Source organism: Rhinatrema bivittatum, chromosome 8 (assembly GCF_901001135.1).
Source record: "Rhinatrema bivittatum chromosome 8, aRhiBiv1.1, whole genome shotgun sequence".
Taxonomy (NCBI): Eukaryota; Metazoa; Chordata; class Amphibia; order Gymnophiona; family Rhinatrematidae; genus Rhinatrema; species Rhinatrema bivittatum.
In genome coordinates, this window is record NC_042622.1 from 183090039 (window position 1) to 183105802 (window position 15764).

A 15764-nucleotide genomic window follows, 5' to 3' on the forward strand; every position below is an offset into this window, starting at 1 on the left:
AGGTCCATTGAGCCCAGCATTCTGTCCCCAACATCCCCAACAGTGGCAGTCAGGTTTACAAGTGCCCAGCCAGCAGATCCCCCAGTAATGTATTTCTTGTATCTCACTTCCAGGGATAAGCGCTGGCTTTCCAAAGTCTACCTGGCTAATAACTGTTTATGGGCTTTCCCTTCAGGAACTTGTCCAATCTTCTTTGAGGCCCACTAGGTTTAACCACATCCTCCATAATAGATTCCTTAGTTTGACTGTACACTGAATGAAAAAATATGTTCTATAATTTGTTTTAAATCTGCCAATTGCTGTTGCGGTTCTGGCTGCGTGCGCCGCGACCAGACCCTTACCTCCGTGTTCCTGGACCTGTTTCCGCTTTCGTTGGCCTAGTTCCTGGCCTGTTCGGCGGCGTCCCTGCGAGGGCCGTGCCGCCGGGAAGCCTTCCATGGATGCCCTGTCTCTAGGCGCGTGTGCGAGCCACTTGGGCGCTTTTCTAGGCCATTTCCTGCCAGTGGTGACTCCACCCAATTCCTGACGTCAGACGCCGCGGCCTTGATAAGCCGGCCGCGGTCACCAGTCTTTGCCTTGCAACGGGCTTACTTACCAGATCCCTGTTGTGCTGTGCCCCGGAGCGACTTGCCTCGCTATCGCTCTGTTCCTGCTTGCCTGCTACAGTACCTGTTTGCCTGCTACAGTACCTGCCTGGTTCCTGCTTGTCTGCTACAGTACTTGCTTGGTTCCTGCTTGCCTGCTACAGTTCCTGCCTGGTTCCAGTACCCGAGTCTTGCTACAGTTCCTGCCTGGTTCCAGAACCCGAGCCCTGTTACAGTACTAACCTACTGTCTTAGTCTGGTTCCAGTTCCCAGTCCTGACCCACTACCGCCTAAGTCCCAGCGGCCGGGCCTCTATGGGCTCCTCCCAGGGGGGCTTCGGTTTCCAAGGGTGAAGCCACCTAAGTCTCAGTGCTTGGGCTCCTACGGGCTCCTCCCGGGGGAGTACCAGCTTCCAGGGTGAAGAGTACCTCTACGTCCAGCCTGAACATCTGCCTCCCGGCCTGCCATATACTAGAGACAGTGACCATCTTTTCCCAGTCTCCTGCAAGTCGGCCCAAGGGTCCACTAAACTGAGACTCCCATAACAATTGCTGGTTTCATGGAGTGTTCCCTAGTCCTAGTGTTGCTTGAAAGATAAATAACTGTTCCCTATTTATATGATTTTATAAATTTCATTCATATCCCCTCTCAGTCATCTCTTTTCCAAGCTAAGAGCCCTAATTTGTTTAACCTTTCTCCATATGGGAGCTTTTCCATCCCCTTTATAATTTTCATTGCCTTTCTCTGTACCTTTTCTATGTTCACTGTGTCATTTTTTAGATTGGGTGATTAGAACTGCACACAATACTCAAAAGTGGTTGCACCATGGATCTATGCAAAAGCATTATGATATTCTCAGGTCTATTCTCTCTTCCTTTCCAAATAATAATTGTGGCCTGGTTTGGCCTCTGTTGGACACAGGATGCTTGGCTTGATGGACCCTTGGTCTGACCCAGAATGGCAATTTCTTATGTTCTTAACATTCTATTTGCCTTTTTGACTATTGCTGCACACTAAGCTGAAGATTTCAAGGTATTGTCCAGAAGGATTCTAAGGTCCTTTCCCTGGGTGGTGACTACAAACACGGAACCCAGCATTGGGATACTTTTCCCTACGTGCATTACTTTGAACTTGTCCACATTAAATTGCATCTGCCATTTAGAAGTCCAGGCTCTCAGTCTTACAAGTACCTTGATTAGAAAAAAAGACTAGGAAAGGTAGGTAGTTTCTTTTAGTTTGTGTATATACCTTGATTTAAAACAGTGGTTCCCAACCCTGTCCTGGGAACCCCCCAGCCAGACAGGTTTTCAGGATATTCCCAATGAATATGCATGAGAGAAAATTTGCATGCACTGCCTCCATAACATGCAACATTTCTCTGAGCCTGCTTGATTACTTTTTTTTACATCTAACTAAAATTTGCATGCACTGCTTCCATAACATGCAACTTTTCTCTGAGCCTGCTTAATTACTTTTTTACATCTAACTTTCTAATGCTTATGCTCTTCCCTATTTTCCTCATTTAGGTCTGTTTTCCATTTTTTGCATGATGCCCTTCTAGCTTTAATTGTATTTTTGACATCACTATTAAACCATTTGGACAGCCATTTAGTTTTCCTTTTTTAATGCATAGAACAGATTTTGTCCGGGCCTCAAGGACGGTAATTGTAAACATTGTCCATGCTTCCTAAAAGTTTTTAACTGTGTAGATAGCTCCTTTCAGTTTTTTTTCTAACAAATTTCTTCATTTTATCATAATTTCCCTTTTTATAGTTAAGTGCTACAGCAGTAGTTTTCCTTAGTTTTTGCACTCCAGTGATTATGTTAAATTTTATTACATTATGATCACTGTTGCCAAGCAAATCCACCATCTTTATCTTTTGCAATAGGTCCCGAGTATCCCTTGAGAACTAGATGTAACCTCTCATTGCTTCTAAGACCAAGTGCTGCATGAAGCAGTCATTGATGGCATCAAATAACTTTCCCACCCTTGTATGTTCTGATTTGAAATTTTCCCACTCAATACTTGGATAACTGAAGTCTGCCATTATTATTGTGTTGTCCATTTTACTAGCCAGTCTAATCTTTGTTAGCATTTTGCAATCTGTTTCCTCATCCTGGCCAGATGGGCAGTAATATATCCCCACTCCTATGCGCTTCCCTTTTATCCTTAGAATTTCTATTTCACAGTGCAGTTTGTCTCCTGAAAAATGTTTATCCTGCTTGACTATATTTATTTGTTTGATTTATAGTCTGCCTTTCAGGACTTCAAAGCAGATTACATTCAGGTACTGGAGGTATTTCCCTATGCCCAGAGGGTTTACAATTTGGGTCAAATATTCACTAATATTCAAGTATGTAATTTAGGATAAGTTACATGGGATATAACTTATTGAGTGAAGTTACATGGGTTATAAGTTACATGAAGTATTCAGCAGCACGGCTATGCAGCTGAATATCCACGTAAAAGTCACTACTTAGGCGGATAGGCTCCCCTTCCCCAGTATGTTCGCAAGTTCCTAAGAAACCTGCTAGGTATATTTGTTGTGTATGGACCCACCCCTCTGATGACCTCTGAGCCTTTTGTTTATGGATCTAATAAGAAGGTACATACGGTATAATCTTATGGAAAAGGCTCTGAAAGCGCGCCTAAAAATCCCATATGCTTATCATTATTTATATCCACCCACTCCCCTTCTTTTTTACTACTCTCTCGCCTCCTGCTCTACCTGCCCCCCGATTATGGTACAACAAGCTGACGGGGTGGCGGCGGCGGCTCTTTACGTTGCTCCTTTACGTCGCTGCCTCCCCGGAGCCGGAGGTCATTCCCGCTGGAGTCGGCGAACGGCGACCAGGCCAGGACCTCCTCCTCCTCCTCCCGCCTCTCGGCATCTCCATGGCGACGGCGGGGGCGCGGCCGGGTGACGCAATCGCCGCCCGTCCCTCTCTACTTCCTGCCCCGAGTTGGCCATCTTGGTCTCAGTCTTTCAGCAGCCGGCGCCGGGCGAGGACGAAGGGGAAGAGGCTGGGGCTAGCGGCTCGCCCTTCTGTCTCTTTTGTGTTTTTGAACGTAATTAATTCATTTGTTTTTCAGATTTCTCCTTTTTGGTTGTAGAGGCGAGGGCTGGGGGGGGGATTTTTTTTATTTTTCATGTATTCATATTTTAGGGGGTTTCTTTTGTTGTAGGTGTTCGAGGCCTTGGTGCGGACTGCGGGAAGGAAGGAAATTGTGAAGAAATTCATTTTATCCAGTTCCGACAATAAACAATTTTTTTTTTTTTATTCTGCCTTTCGTTTCTCAAGCCTTTGGTGTTTTACTTAGATGGCAAGCTTTCCCCCAACTGTAAACGAGAATGATATAGGTGAGTATAGTCGAGCGCCTGCTTTACTGTATAAAGTTGGGCTAAGTGACTTCGTTTTATAATCTTGAAGCTCTTCCTCTTTGTATAGCACTTATTTATTTTGTGTCAGTGTGCGTGTGTATATATCTCCTTTCCTACAGTCAACCCAAGGCGCATTATATAGTAAAGCGATATTGGATGCTGCTGGTTAACCTAAATAGCTCCCCCATCCGAATTACGGTAACGTTTTTCATTCATTTCATTTTTTTTCTGCTGTAGTAACTCTTAAGTGATCTGTATTGTTACTTTTTTCAGTTCTTAATTTTAGTAGTATAAACCTTAAACTGGAGCTACCAAAAAATTGGATCAACCAAATTTTTCCTTTAACTTATGGTCCCTGTAACATGATCGTTGAATAATGGTCTCCAATAGATTTCATGAATAGATGATTTAAAAAAAACAAAAACCAGTGTTTGTCTGTCTTACTGGGGGTAACTGAAAGGAGCCCCCTTTTTTGGGGAGGGGGTTCAGTAGAAGGAAAACTGTTAAATGATTCTAGTTTATCATTTTAAAGTTTGTTCTCCTTTATTTTATGTACATTTTGTTTTGGGGGGGGGGGGTTTCTTTGCCTCCACCAGAATTTCTTTTAATTTTTGCTTTTCCATGGGATGGGGCTGCCATTGCATGCATTGCATTCCTCATGTACACAGATGGAATCGTCATGCTTAGGTTGCCTGTATTCCCTCCCACTGTCCTTACCCATCCTATCCTACCTCTCCCCCCACCTCCTCCTATCTGGTTCTGTCTGCTCAAGGGGTGGTGGCAGGTGGTAGTCCATAATATTCTCAAAAGCTGGTGGCAGTCTATAGTAGGGTATTGTGTACAATTATTTTTAGGAAATATGATAGCGCTCCAGCCTAGGTGGCTGGAAATGAATCTTTCTGTTTGATCAAGTGAGTCTTTTGAAGTGTGATATTATTGTGTTGCAGATTCAAGCAAAATTTACCAAAACATGTAAAGTATTGCTATGCGCCCCAGTAAAAGGGTTTTGCCCTCAGTGGGGTATATACTTTAAATGAATAAAATAAATAGTGAGCATGTCATGCTCTGTAATAACGTGTTCTAATATTTCATGTGGGTTAATGTTCTTTGGAGGTATTAATTTGGAGGTTGGGTTAGAATTTGAATTGCTTACTTATAATTTAGTCTCAGTGCCAATTAGTTCATGTTGGCACAGTGCTTGAAGTATGCTGTTTTATAGTCTTGTAATTTAAGGTTTTACTTGGATATTAACTATTTAAAGAACAATGTTCTCACTGTCCACAAAAAAGGGAGTGCTAGAGCTTTCCTGACTGAATACTAGATTAAAACAAAAATTAAATCCACAGACAAACCTCTCACTCCTTCAGTAGAAGTGAGCCATCGGTCTTTAAGAAGCACAGTTTTCTAGCAGAAATGTATAATTTGTTACTTAATCACACCAGGAGGATTCTTTAACCAGGCTGGAGACTCTGGCTCCTTCCTCTTCTAGACAGCATGTATACTTTACTTTAAAAGCATAGGCAGCTGAGAGGAAAGTAATTAGAATTGGAAGATGTCTTCTCCATGTGGAACACTAATATTGATTAAAACTTGCTACTGTACTCTGCTAGGTATTGTATTAGGAGTCACCATCCAGGAAAAGATTTCTGCATCCTTCTGGAAAATATATTGAAATCCTCAGCTCTGTGTGCAGCAACAGTGGTAAAAAAAAAAAAGCCACTTAATGTTAGGGATAACTTGAAAAAAGGAATGGAAAATAAAAGGGAGAATATTGTTGCCTCTGTATTGAGCCATGGTGCAACCACACCTTGAGAATTGTGTGCAGGTTTGGTCTTCTAATTAAAAAAAAAACAAACAAGAAAAGGTGCAGAGGAGGGTGACAAAAATAAGAGGATGGACTGGCTCCCCTATGAGGCTACACAAGGAAGGGCTCTTTAGCTTGGAAAAGAGGTGGCTGAGAGGCTACATGATAGAAGACTTTATAAAAATTATGAATGGGGTGGCATAAGTAAATAAGAGAGCTATTTACCCCTTCAAATAATAAAACAAAGCATAGAAAGTACTTTTACACTCTGTGCACCATCAAGCTGTGGCATCTTTTGCCAGAGGATGTGATCAAAACAACTAGCATAGCATAGTGGGGTTTAAAAGAGGTTTGGTCAAGTTCCTGGAGGAAAAACCCATAATATGTTATTAGCCAGGTAGACTAGAGAAAGCTATTGCTATCCTTCAGAGTGAGTGTACACGATTCTGGTCAAGTCTGGTACTGGAACAACAATGTATAAAAATTATAAATTAATAAAATCTGAGTCTTGAGATCTGCTGGGTACTTGTGACTCAGACTGGGGAGTAGGATGCTGGGCTTGAGGGACCTTCATTTGACCCTGCATGGCCTTTCTTATGTACATATTACTAGTTTAAAAGAGATGAAATCTAAAAATCACTCCTCAAATTAATTTTCCTTAACTTGATACTACTGTCTATAAACACTAAACATTTATCAAAAATATCTACCAAACCAAGTGGGTGAGGTGGCAGTGTTTTGCCTTCTGGGTCATAAACAGTACAAAACCATACCACACCAAATAATACTTTAGAGCAGTTGCTTGCACATACTACAGTGTAGTACAAAAATCCATCATGCGGCAACACCACCCACTAGCCATGCTCAAGGTGCACATTTCTGCACTTTCTGAAAATTGTTGGTGCAATGGCTGGGACTAACAGGAAAGAGAGGGCTAACAAAATGGAAAAAGTCCTTGTAAGGCACAGGGGCCTGTACACCCAGTAGGAGCCAATTTCAGTTGAGCTGGGAGAAACTAATTCCCCAAAAAAACCCTCCTACACAGGGGTGACATTATATTCAGAAAACTTAAACCCTATTAAAAAAAAAAAAAATTTAGGAGCCAGGGAAAGTCTTTACTTTTTTTTTTTCTCCTTTTGCTGTTGCTATTTTGCTTATTTTATTCTTGTTTTGCTTTTATTTTTATTTTAACGAGCATTACAGGCAGCAATGTTAACAAATCCTATGCTGTCCAAAATAAGAACTGTGACAAACATGAGAAGTAAATAGAACATTTCATGCTGCCCCCCCCCCCCCCCCCCCCCAGGAGTTCACAAAATAACAGGAATCATTTGATTAAACACACATAGGAAGCATTTCCTCTAGCATGTACAGGTTAGTGACTCTCCAGATACAGACATTAAAGCATCACTCTGGGTGAATGAGTGATAGATATAGACAGCTACTCTGGGTGTACTTTGAGGCGAGATAAAAGTGCAAATTGCAAGAGGGGGGTATAGCTCCGTTAAGATATTATCTCAGCCTGATTAGTTAGTTTAAGAAATGGTTTCCAAACTGCATGAAATGATGCCATCAGATTGCTTCGGGCAGCTGTAAGAGAAGCTAAGCGACAATGAACACGAAGTTTATCAAACCTTTTGGAAAGGGGGTTTTCCAGTTTGTTTCCAGCATATGGCAGTTACGCTACGGGCTGCAATAAATACTTGTAAATAAAAGCGAAATTGGAATTTATTTAGACCGGGTATTGGCAAATGTATGAGCGCCTGTCCAGCATCCAGTGTGATATTTAAGTTCAAAGCAGAATTCAGCCAACTAGTTAATTCATCCCAGAAAGGGATAATAGGGCATTGCCACCATGTGTGAAAAATGTCCCCTTCGAGCTGCAATTTCACCAACAGAGGTCCGATTGGGAGGGGTATAATTTATGCAGTTTCACCAGGTCTAAATGCTATCGATTAAAAGTAATTTTAAACTGTTTTCTTGTAATGTGCTGAAACATTTGCTAATATTTAGCAAAAAAAATAAATTCTGGTCGCCAGGGTTCAAGGATCAGCTCAGGTCGGCCTCTCAGTGTTTGATATGAGAGGTGCTGAGACCATATAATGAAGGAGCATATAAATTTTCAAGATTATGTGCTGGGTGGAGTCAGCTTGGGTGCAAAAATTTTCAAACAGGGACTTTCCGCCCCTCGGGCTACTGGTGCGCTATAAGGAGCATATAAAGTGTCTCATCTGAGCAAAGGCCAAAAAGTCTACCCTATCCTGAAAAAGGAATTCCCATAAGGAATTTATATCTATCAAGCTACCCAGCCTAAATAAGTGGCCAATAGTGAGTATCCCCGACCGCTTCCAGGAATAATACAGCATAGACTGAACACCAGCAGGAAAGGTAAAAGTAATGGGAGTCCCCAACGAGTTGGGTTTTCCACTGTTCCCAGACACACAAAGTGGTGTGAAGAGCGAAAGGCATACATCGTGTTGGTCTCCCATGTCGATCGTGGCTGCCAGGGTAAGGCAAGTTAAAGGCATGATGCCCAAGAGCCCTTGCTCAGAGCCCACTGTTTAACAGAGAGGGTTCTATTCAAGTCTAGAAGGGCTCTCTGTTGTGCAGCTGCATAGTACCATAAAAGATTAGGGACACAGAGCCCACCTCTGATTTTGGGGTGAAAAAACACTACGAGCCACTCTGTGGGCATCACCGCCAGATGAAGTAAAAAATGTTTTTTCTTTTGCCAGTGGCGAAGTAGAGCATTAGAGATAAAAATGGGTAAGGTGGAAAACAAATATAAAAACCGCAGTAAGACATTCATCTTAACTATGGCGATACGGCCTAACCACGAGAGTGCTTCTCTGCCATTTTTCCAGGTCTTTATGGATAGCAGAAAGGACAGGGGAATAATTAAGATGAAATAACTCAAGTATGAGCGCCCAGGTAAACTTCCAAATATTAGGCCTGCTAAATTCCCTTCCCCCCGGCGGGCCCGATCGCCGACCGTGCGGACAGAGCAGCGAACCCACGGCGCTAAGACCCGCCCACCAGCCAGATCCGGCCAATCAGACAGCAGCAGAGGGAAGTTTAAAAAATCTGCTCCATCCGGCGTCTCGCGCCGAAGGAGCGCGACAAAGGGGCCTGCCCCTTTGTCGCGCCCCTTCGTACAGCCCCAAGGAAGCCCCTCGCCATTTCCACAGAAAACCGAAGGATATCTCCACTCCTGCTCAAACCGCTGACACTGCCGCGTTTACTACTGTTCGTGCATCAAGGAGGGGAGGCCTGCGCGATCGGCGCCCAGACCTGTCGGGGTAAGGCCTCAAGGTTTCATCCCTTCCTCCCGGCAGGCCTTAGCCCCAATCCCACAGGCAGCGGCACAATAGACCCGCTTACCAGTTCAAGCAACCAATCAGCGAGGGAAAGGATCATTTAAACAAACCTGAGCACGGACGCTGCTCGTCAAAGGGGTGCGAAAAAGTGGTTGCCCTTCTGTGGGCCCCTTCGTGCTGCCCCTGAGCAACCATCTTTCCGACTCCACTCCCCCGCGACTCAAACAATCCCTCTTGAATCAATTAACTCATCGGAAAGTGAGGCCTGGAAATAACAACAACCACCCAGGACCCTTAACCAAGGCTCATCTCTGCTCTCACAATAAGTCCAGAGTAACACAAATATGATGACCCAACATATTCCCATCAGATATCACCGCCACCTCTTCAACATGCTCCCAGCTCAATCCCCTACAGCAAGAACTCCCAAATCTCTCATCCCTATCTTGATCACTCCCCTGACTCAGCTCCTAGGTCTAACACTTCTCTCAGTGACCCTATTTAATTCTCAATCTCTGACAAAAAAAACTCATATCCTCAACGACTATCTCTTAGACTGTAACCCTGATGTCTGCGCCATTACAGAAACCTGGCTAAAAAACTCGGATATAGCGCTAATCAACCAATTACCTACCCACAAATACGATTTTTTCTCTATACACAGACAAAAAAAAACGAGGGGGCGGCCTATTACTAGCCTCCAAGAAAGAACTTAGACTAACATCTCATACAATCAAGACAGAATCCAAACTAGAATTAGGTTTATTCAAATCTAATCATCTGCAAGTCTTACTAGTTTATGCCCCTCCAGGAGTATTGGAAGCAGACGCCTCCCCCCTTATTGAATCCATTGTTAAACATATCAATACTGACTCTCCTACCATAATCTTGGGAGACTTTAACATACACTTTGAAGCCTCTCACCATACGCCCAATTGCGAAGCCTTAATCACCGCCCTCAATGCAATGGGATTCACCCAGATCGTCAACGGACCCACACATAAAGCAGGACATACATTGGACCTTATCTTTATCAACTCTAATTTCTCCATCACCAAGGATCCGGCTTGTACCCCCATCCCCTGGTCAGACCACTATCTGATAACAACCACCCTCACTTCAAATAAACAGACACCCAACACCCAACACCTCTCCTCCATTCACTTTAGGAAATCATGTGCTTCCGAGACACTCAATGAACAGCTCACTAAGGATCTCAAAAATATAGATCTATCCAACCCCAACACAGCAGTGCTCTCCTGGCACAAGATCACAGAAGATGTAGCAAATAAGCTCTGCCCATCTATCTCGAAAAGAATTAACCCCACAAAAAAAGGAAATCAACCTTGGTTCACCCAGGAACTCAAACAGTTAAAACAAGAACTACGTCACAAAGAAAACAAATGGCGTAAAGCCCCTTCCCCCTCCACGCTTTCATCATACAGAGGAACCTTACATTATTACAGGTCATCAATTTTAAAAGCTAAAAAAGTTTTTTACGCAAATAAAATCCATGACTTCCAATATGATGCGAAGGCTCTCTTCTCATATGTGTCTCAAATTACAAAGTCACTACCACCACCGATCCCAGACAAACAAGCTCAATCCAAGGCAAATGAGCTAGCCATATTCTTTCAGCAGAAGATATCAAACACGATCTCCCTCCTCCCACCCAATACCAACACCCTCGTTTCATTTACCAATACCCATATGCTTAAGGAAGCCAAATTAGAAAACTTCGAATTAACTTCATCTAAAGAGATCGAATCCATTCTCAAGAAGCAGAAACCATCCAGCCATCCCACAGACAACCTACCAACCAAGCTACTTCTACTCATACCAAACACTATATCCGGACCACTGGCCAACATCATAAACTGCTGCTTAACCCAAGGACTGTACCCAAACATCCTAAAAAACGCCTCTCTCAAACCCCTACTTAAGAAACACAACTTAGACCCTAGTGAACTAGCTAATTTCCGCCCTATATCGAATCTTCCATTCTTAGCCAAACTCACAGAAAAGGTGGTTAACACCCAGCTATCAGAATATTTAGAAGATTACAATATTTTATATCCTTCACAATATGGTTTCCGCAAATCACGCAGCACAGAAACCTTGCTCATCTCCCTAACTGACCATATTATTATGGGACTAGACAAAGGACATTCTTTTCTTCTAATCCTTTTAGACATATCAGCGGCGTTCGATACCGTCAACCACGCCATCCTCCTGAATCGTCTATTAGACATAGGCATCTCAGGACAAGTCTACAACTGGTTCAAGTCTTTCCTTAGCGATAGAAGTTTCAAGGTCAGAATAATTAATAAAGAATCACCACCAACAAATTCATCACTTGGAGTACCTCAAGGATCCTCCCTGTCCCCCACCCTTTTTAATATCTACCTCCTCCCCCTATGCCAACTATTAACAAGCCTCAACCTTATTCACTACATTTACGCGGATGATGTGCAGATCCTGATCCCCATAACGGAATCCATCACCAAATCACTCTCGATCTGGAACAACTGCCTACATTCTATCACTAATCTCCTCAACAGTTTAAATTTGGTCCTCAATGCTAAAAAGACCGAACTCCTCCTCATTTCCGCCTTCCAAGATAACTATCAGTCACAGGCCCAACATAACCACGCCCTCTCTCATACTCAAGTTAGAGACCTTGGGGTTATACTTGATAACCGTCTTAACCTAAAGAGTATGATTAACACTATAACCAAAGATTGCTTCTTCAGACTACAGGTATTAAAAAGACTCAAACCCCTTTTATATTTCCACGACTTTAGGACAGTTCTTCAATCATTGATTTTTGCCAAAATAGACTACTGCAGCGCGCTCTTCACAGGATTACCCAACTCATCCATCAGGCCTCTCCAGATGATACAGAATGCTGCAGCTAGAATCCTGACAAGCACCAACCGGAATGATCATATTACACCCATCCTCCGAAATCTACACTGGTTACCAGTCAATTACAGAGTCCTTCACAAATCTTTAACATTAATACACAAATTCATCTATAATCTCCTTTATCTCGACCTTGAAATTCCATTAAAACTCCATACTTCTAACAGGCCAATGAGAGAAATATCCAAAGGAACGCTACAAGCCCCTCCAACCAAAGCCACACGACTCATCGCATCCAGGGACCGAGCATTTTCGACAGCAGGCCCAGCCATCTGGAACAACCTCCCTGCAGAACTTAGGCTGGAACCTTGCCTGCTAACTTTTAAGAAAAAACTCAAAACGTGGCTGTTCCGCCAAGCCTTCCCAGAACCCTGGGATACACATTAGGCGTTATCTACCCATGATTAATGGATCCTCCCCTCCTCTGAATACCTTGACAGCATGGATACCGACTCTAACATGTGGACTATCTCTAGTCTGGACTACCTCTAGTCCGGAATTTGTTTCTCTCCCTTTAACTTAACTTTATATTTCTCTTCTAGCTTCCTAAGCTTCCAAGTTCACAGTCCTCGTTGTAATGTAACTTTGTTTTTTCTTCCTTTATCTAGTTATTTTACCCCTGTTCGATGTAAACCGTCCTGATATGGTATTTAACCATGAAGGTCGGTATAGAAAAATGTTAAATAAATAAATAAATATTTGAGGGAGGTTTTTGCCCACTTAAAGGAGAATCGTTGCTTGATAACTTGCCAGCATTAGATGTTGCTTGTAACATTGAGAAGCTCGGATTTATCTAAGTTTACTTTAAAACCAGATACTCCACTAAACCGCACAAATTCAGACTCAACCCCAGCAAGTGAGTTACGCGGATCTGTGAGAGTTTGCAGAACATCATCCGCGAATAACGAAAGCTTGTATTGTCGATCACCCAGTAATACTCCCTGGATCTGAGTAGAGCGTCACACTCGTATGGCAAAGGGCTCCAAAAACAGTGCAAATAAGAGAGGGGGCAGCCTTGGCGGGTTCCTCTGCAAATATCAACCAGATCCATAACCCCCATTTATATTAACTTTGGCTCTAGGGGACTCAGTTTCCCTATCCATTGAAGAAAAGGGTCCAAAGTTCATGCAATGCAAGGTTTTAAATAGAAATGGCCAATGAACTAAATCAAACACCTCTGCATCAATGGACAAGAGAACAGTGGGGTTACACTCCTGTTCAACCCCCCCATAAAAGATTGATAATCATGTGGATGTTGTCCACAGCCATATGTTGCGGGACAAAGCCCACTTGGTCGGTATGGACGAGGGTTGGAAGAAAAGTATTGAAGCATAAAGCCAATACTCCAGCGACCCACACACTGTTGGATCCCTCTAAGGTTTAGCTATCAATGAGGTGCCCGCTATATTAGTGGGCAGGGAAGTGAGTCTTGTTCCCTGAGAGAGTTGAACAGATTCACCAAGGGATCAGTGAGAATGTGGGACAGTTTGCAATAATACATACTAGTGAACCCATCTAGACCCTGGGCCTTGCCTAATTTGAGTGATTTAATCACTTAAGGAAACAGCCTGATTACCTCTCAAGAAATCTAAAAATTCCCACCGAGACAGAGTAAGTGGCTGAAGATGATCATTAATATCAGCCTTGTTGATTGTGGCATTTATCTTATTTTTTTTTTATTTAGATTTTTGTTTTGCTTTTTGCAATTTTATGCAGCAGGGTGCCAAACCCTTAAGAGCCCAGGTGAGTTGGCTCCTGGGATTGCTAGCTCTGTTCAATTATAAAACAATTTCATGTATGTGATCTAAACTTTGAGCTGCTCTTGCAGAGGGACTGGCTTCTGTTTCAGAGGGCAGAAGCAATGTTCTCAACCTCATTGTAAAGGACCCCTGGTTGTTGCATTGCTAATACCTGGTGGCCAGATTGCAGGGTGAGGAGGGGGTGAAAGGGGACAGTTCTGGAGGAAGTTATGGCCATAATGAGAGAGGTGGGGGAGGATTAAAGAATGGGGTATAGTTCTGGTTAGTCTCAACGCTTCTAGTGCTGTAGCCTTTACAGAAGTGGATTCTTTTTTTTTTTTTTTGTTAAAGATTTTATTGCTACAGAAGTGGATTCTGCCCTGATGAGGAAAGTATTGAACTTTAAGGGGAAAAAAGTTAACAGGATAACCATTTAATATTTGCCATTAGGGTAAATATTGCATTCATATATGAATGAGATTAATTTTAACTCCCTGTGCTCGGAATATTAAGTTTATTTTACTCTGTTAATGGATTTGGGGGGGGGGGAGTTATTGTATGGGCAAAACAGTTTTTATTTCAGTTGCCACTGCACAGGGAGCCAAGTGAAACAAATCTTGAATATTTTCACAACTTGTTTTGTAATGTAACTATTTTCAGGACCTTCCTTAATTGCCTTATTTGACTTTGTTCTATTTCAGCAACCTCCCGGAGCATTGGAGAGCTTACAAACCGGGCCGCTCCATTTGACCAGAAATATGGACGGGAAAACTGGACTGTTGCTTTTGCTCCAGATGGATCTTTCTTTGCTTGGTCACAAGGACATCGCATAGTAAAGCTGGTACCCTGGTCGCAGTGTCTTAATAACTTGTAAGCATCTTATATTTTCTTTGAAAAGTTGATCTTTTATCTTCTTAGTCTTTCTTCTAAAGTCTTAATTTGTGTGCTAACAATGGCAGATGTTTTACAAGACAGGTGATCTCCTTTGAGCACTGAATTTGTCACTCCTTTGATATTTTTAGTTTAAAATCTGTTCTAATAGGTGGTGTATAAATTGATTAGAAAATGATACCAGTGCAGCATCAAAGACATGGCTTAACAGTGGCTTAAACTTAATTGAATTGACTGGGTGAGGCAGACTGGTTCTTGGATCTACTATGTTTTTCTGAAAGTGAAATTTCCCAATATGAATAGCACAGAAGTAAAATGACTGTGATCACATCTTGTTTCTGGAAGGGTAGGTGAAGGCTTAGGAACATAATATAAGAGCCATGCTGGGTTAGACTAAGGGTCATTCGAGCCCAGTGTTCTCTCTGATAGTGGCCAGTTCAGATAGTAACAAAATATTGACAGATCAATCTTTCTTGTTGCCTGCTCCCAGGAAGAAGCACTAGCTTTCCCCAAGTCTTGTTTTGTTTTAGATCTAGCTTGCACCTTTTCATTGGTAGCTCAAGGCAAGTTAAATTCAAGTGCTGTAGGTATTTCCCTATCCCCAGAGGGCTTAATATCTTAGGGGGGGCATTTACTAAGCATTTTTCCCATAGACACAATGGAAGACGAGCCTTAGTAAATCAGGCCCTAAGTTTGTACATGAGGCAATGGAGAGGGTAAAGTGACTTGGTTAATGTCCTGGAGATTAGCATCCCTGATTCTTAGCCGGCTACTCCAAGTCTACCTGGCTAATAATTAACGGACTTTTCTTCCAGGACCTTGTCTGAGCTTTTTAAACTGTTATGCTAGCTTCCTTGACAACATCCTCTGAAAAACAAATTCCACAGCCTAATTGTGCATTTAGGGATCTATTTTAAAAGCTTTACTTGCTCTAAAATGCCCACACATGCGCAACATGGATTTTAAAAGCCACGCTTTATGTACATGTGGGTGGGGCCAACAGTTACGCATGCAACTCCATATTTTAAAGCCGGAGGCCGCAGCACACATCAGCTTGTTAGCTATGTAATTTTACTGCTGCTCCTGATGAGGAACAAGTCTGCAGATCTCGCATTTTAGGG

At 42.7% G+C, this 15764-nt stretch overlaps 1 protein-coding gene across 1 annotated transcript in view; it reads left to right on the plus strand.

The window, feature by feature from the left end:
• Positions 1-3551: 3551 nt before the first annotated feature.
• WSB1 (WD repeat and SOCS box containing 1) overlaps positions 3552-15764 on the plus strand; it is a 30677-nt gene continuing 18464 nt past the window's right edge. Inside the window, exons 1-3 of the mRNA XM_029611956.1 lie at positions 3552-3654; positions 3772-3946; positions 14454-14622. Of these exons, the coding sequence (XP_029467816.1) occupies positions 3907-3946; positions 14454-14622 (209 nt within the window). The 5' untranslated portion in view covers positions 3552-3654; positions 3772-3906. The remainder of the gene's footprint in view (positions 3655-3771; positions 3947-14453; positions 14623-15764) is intronic.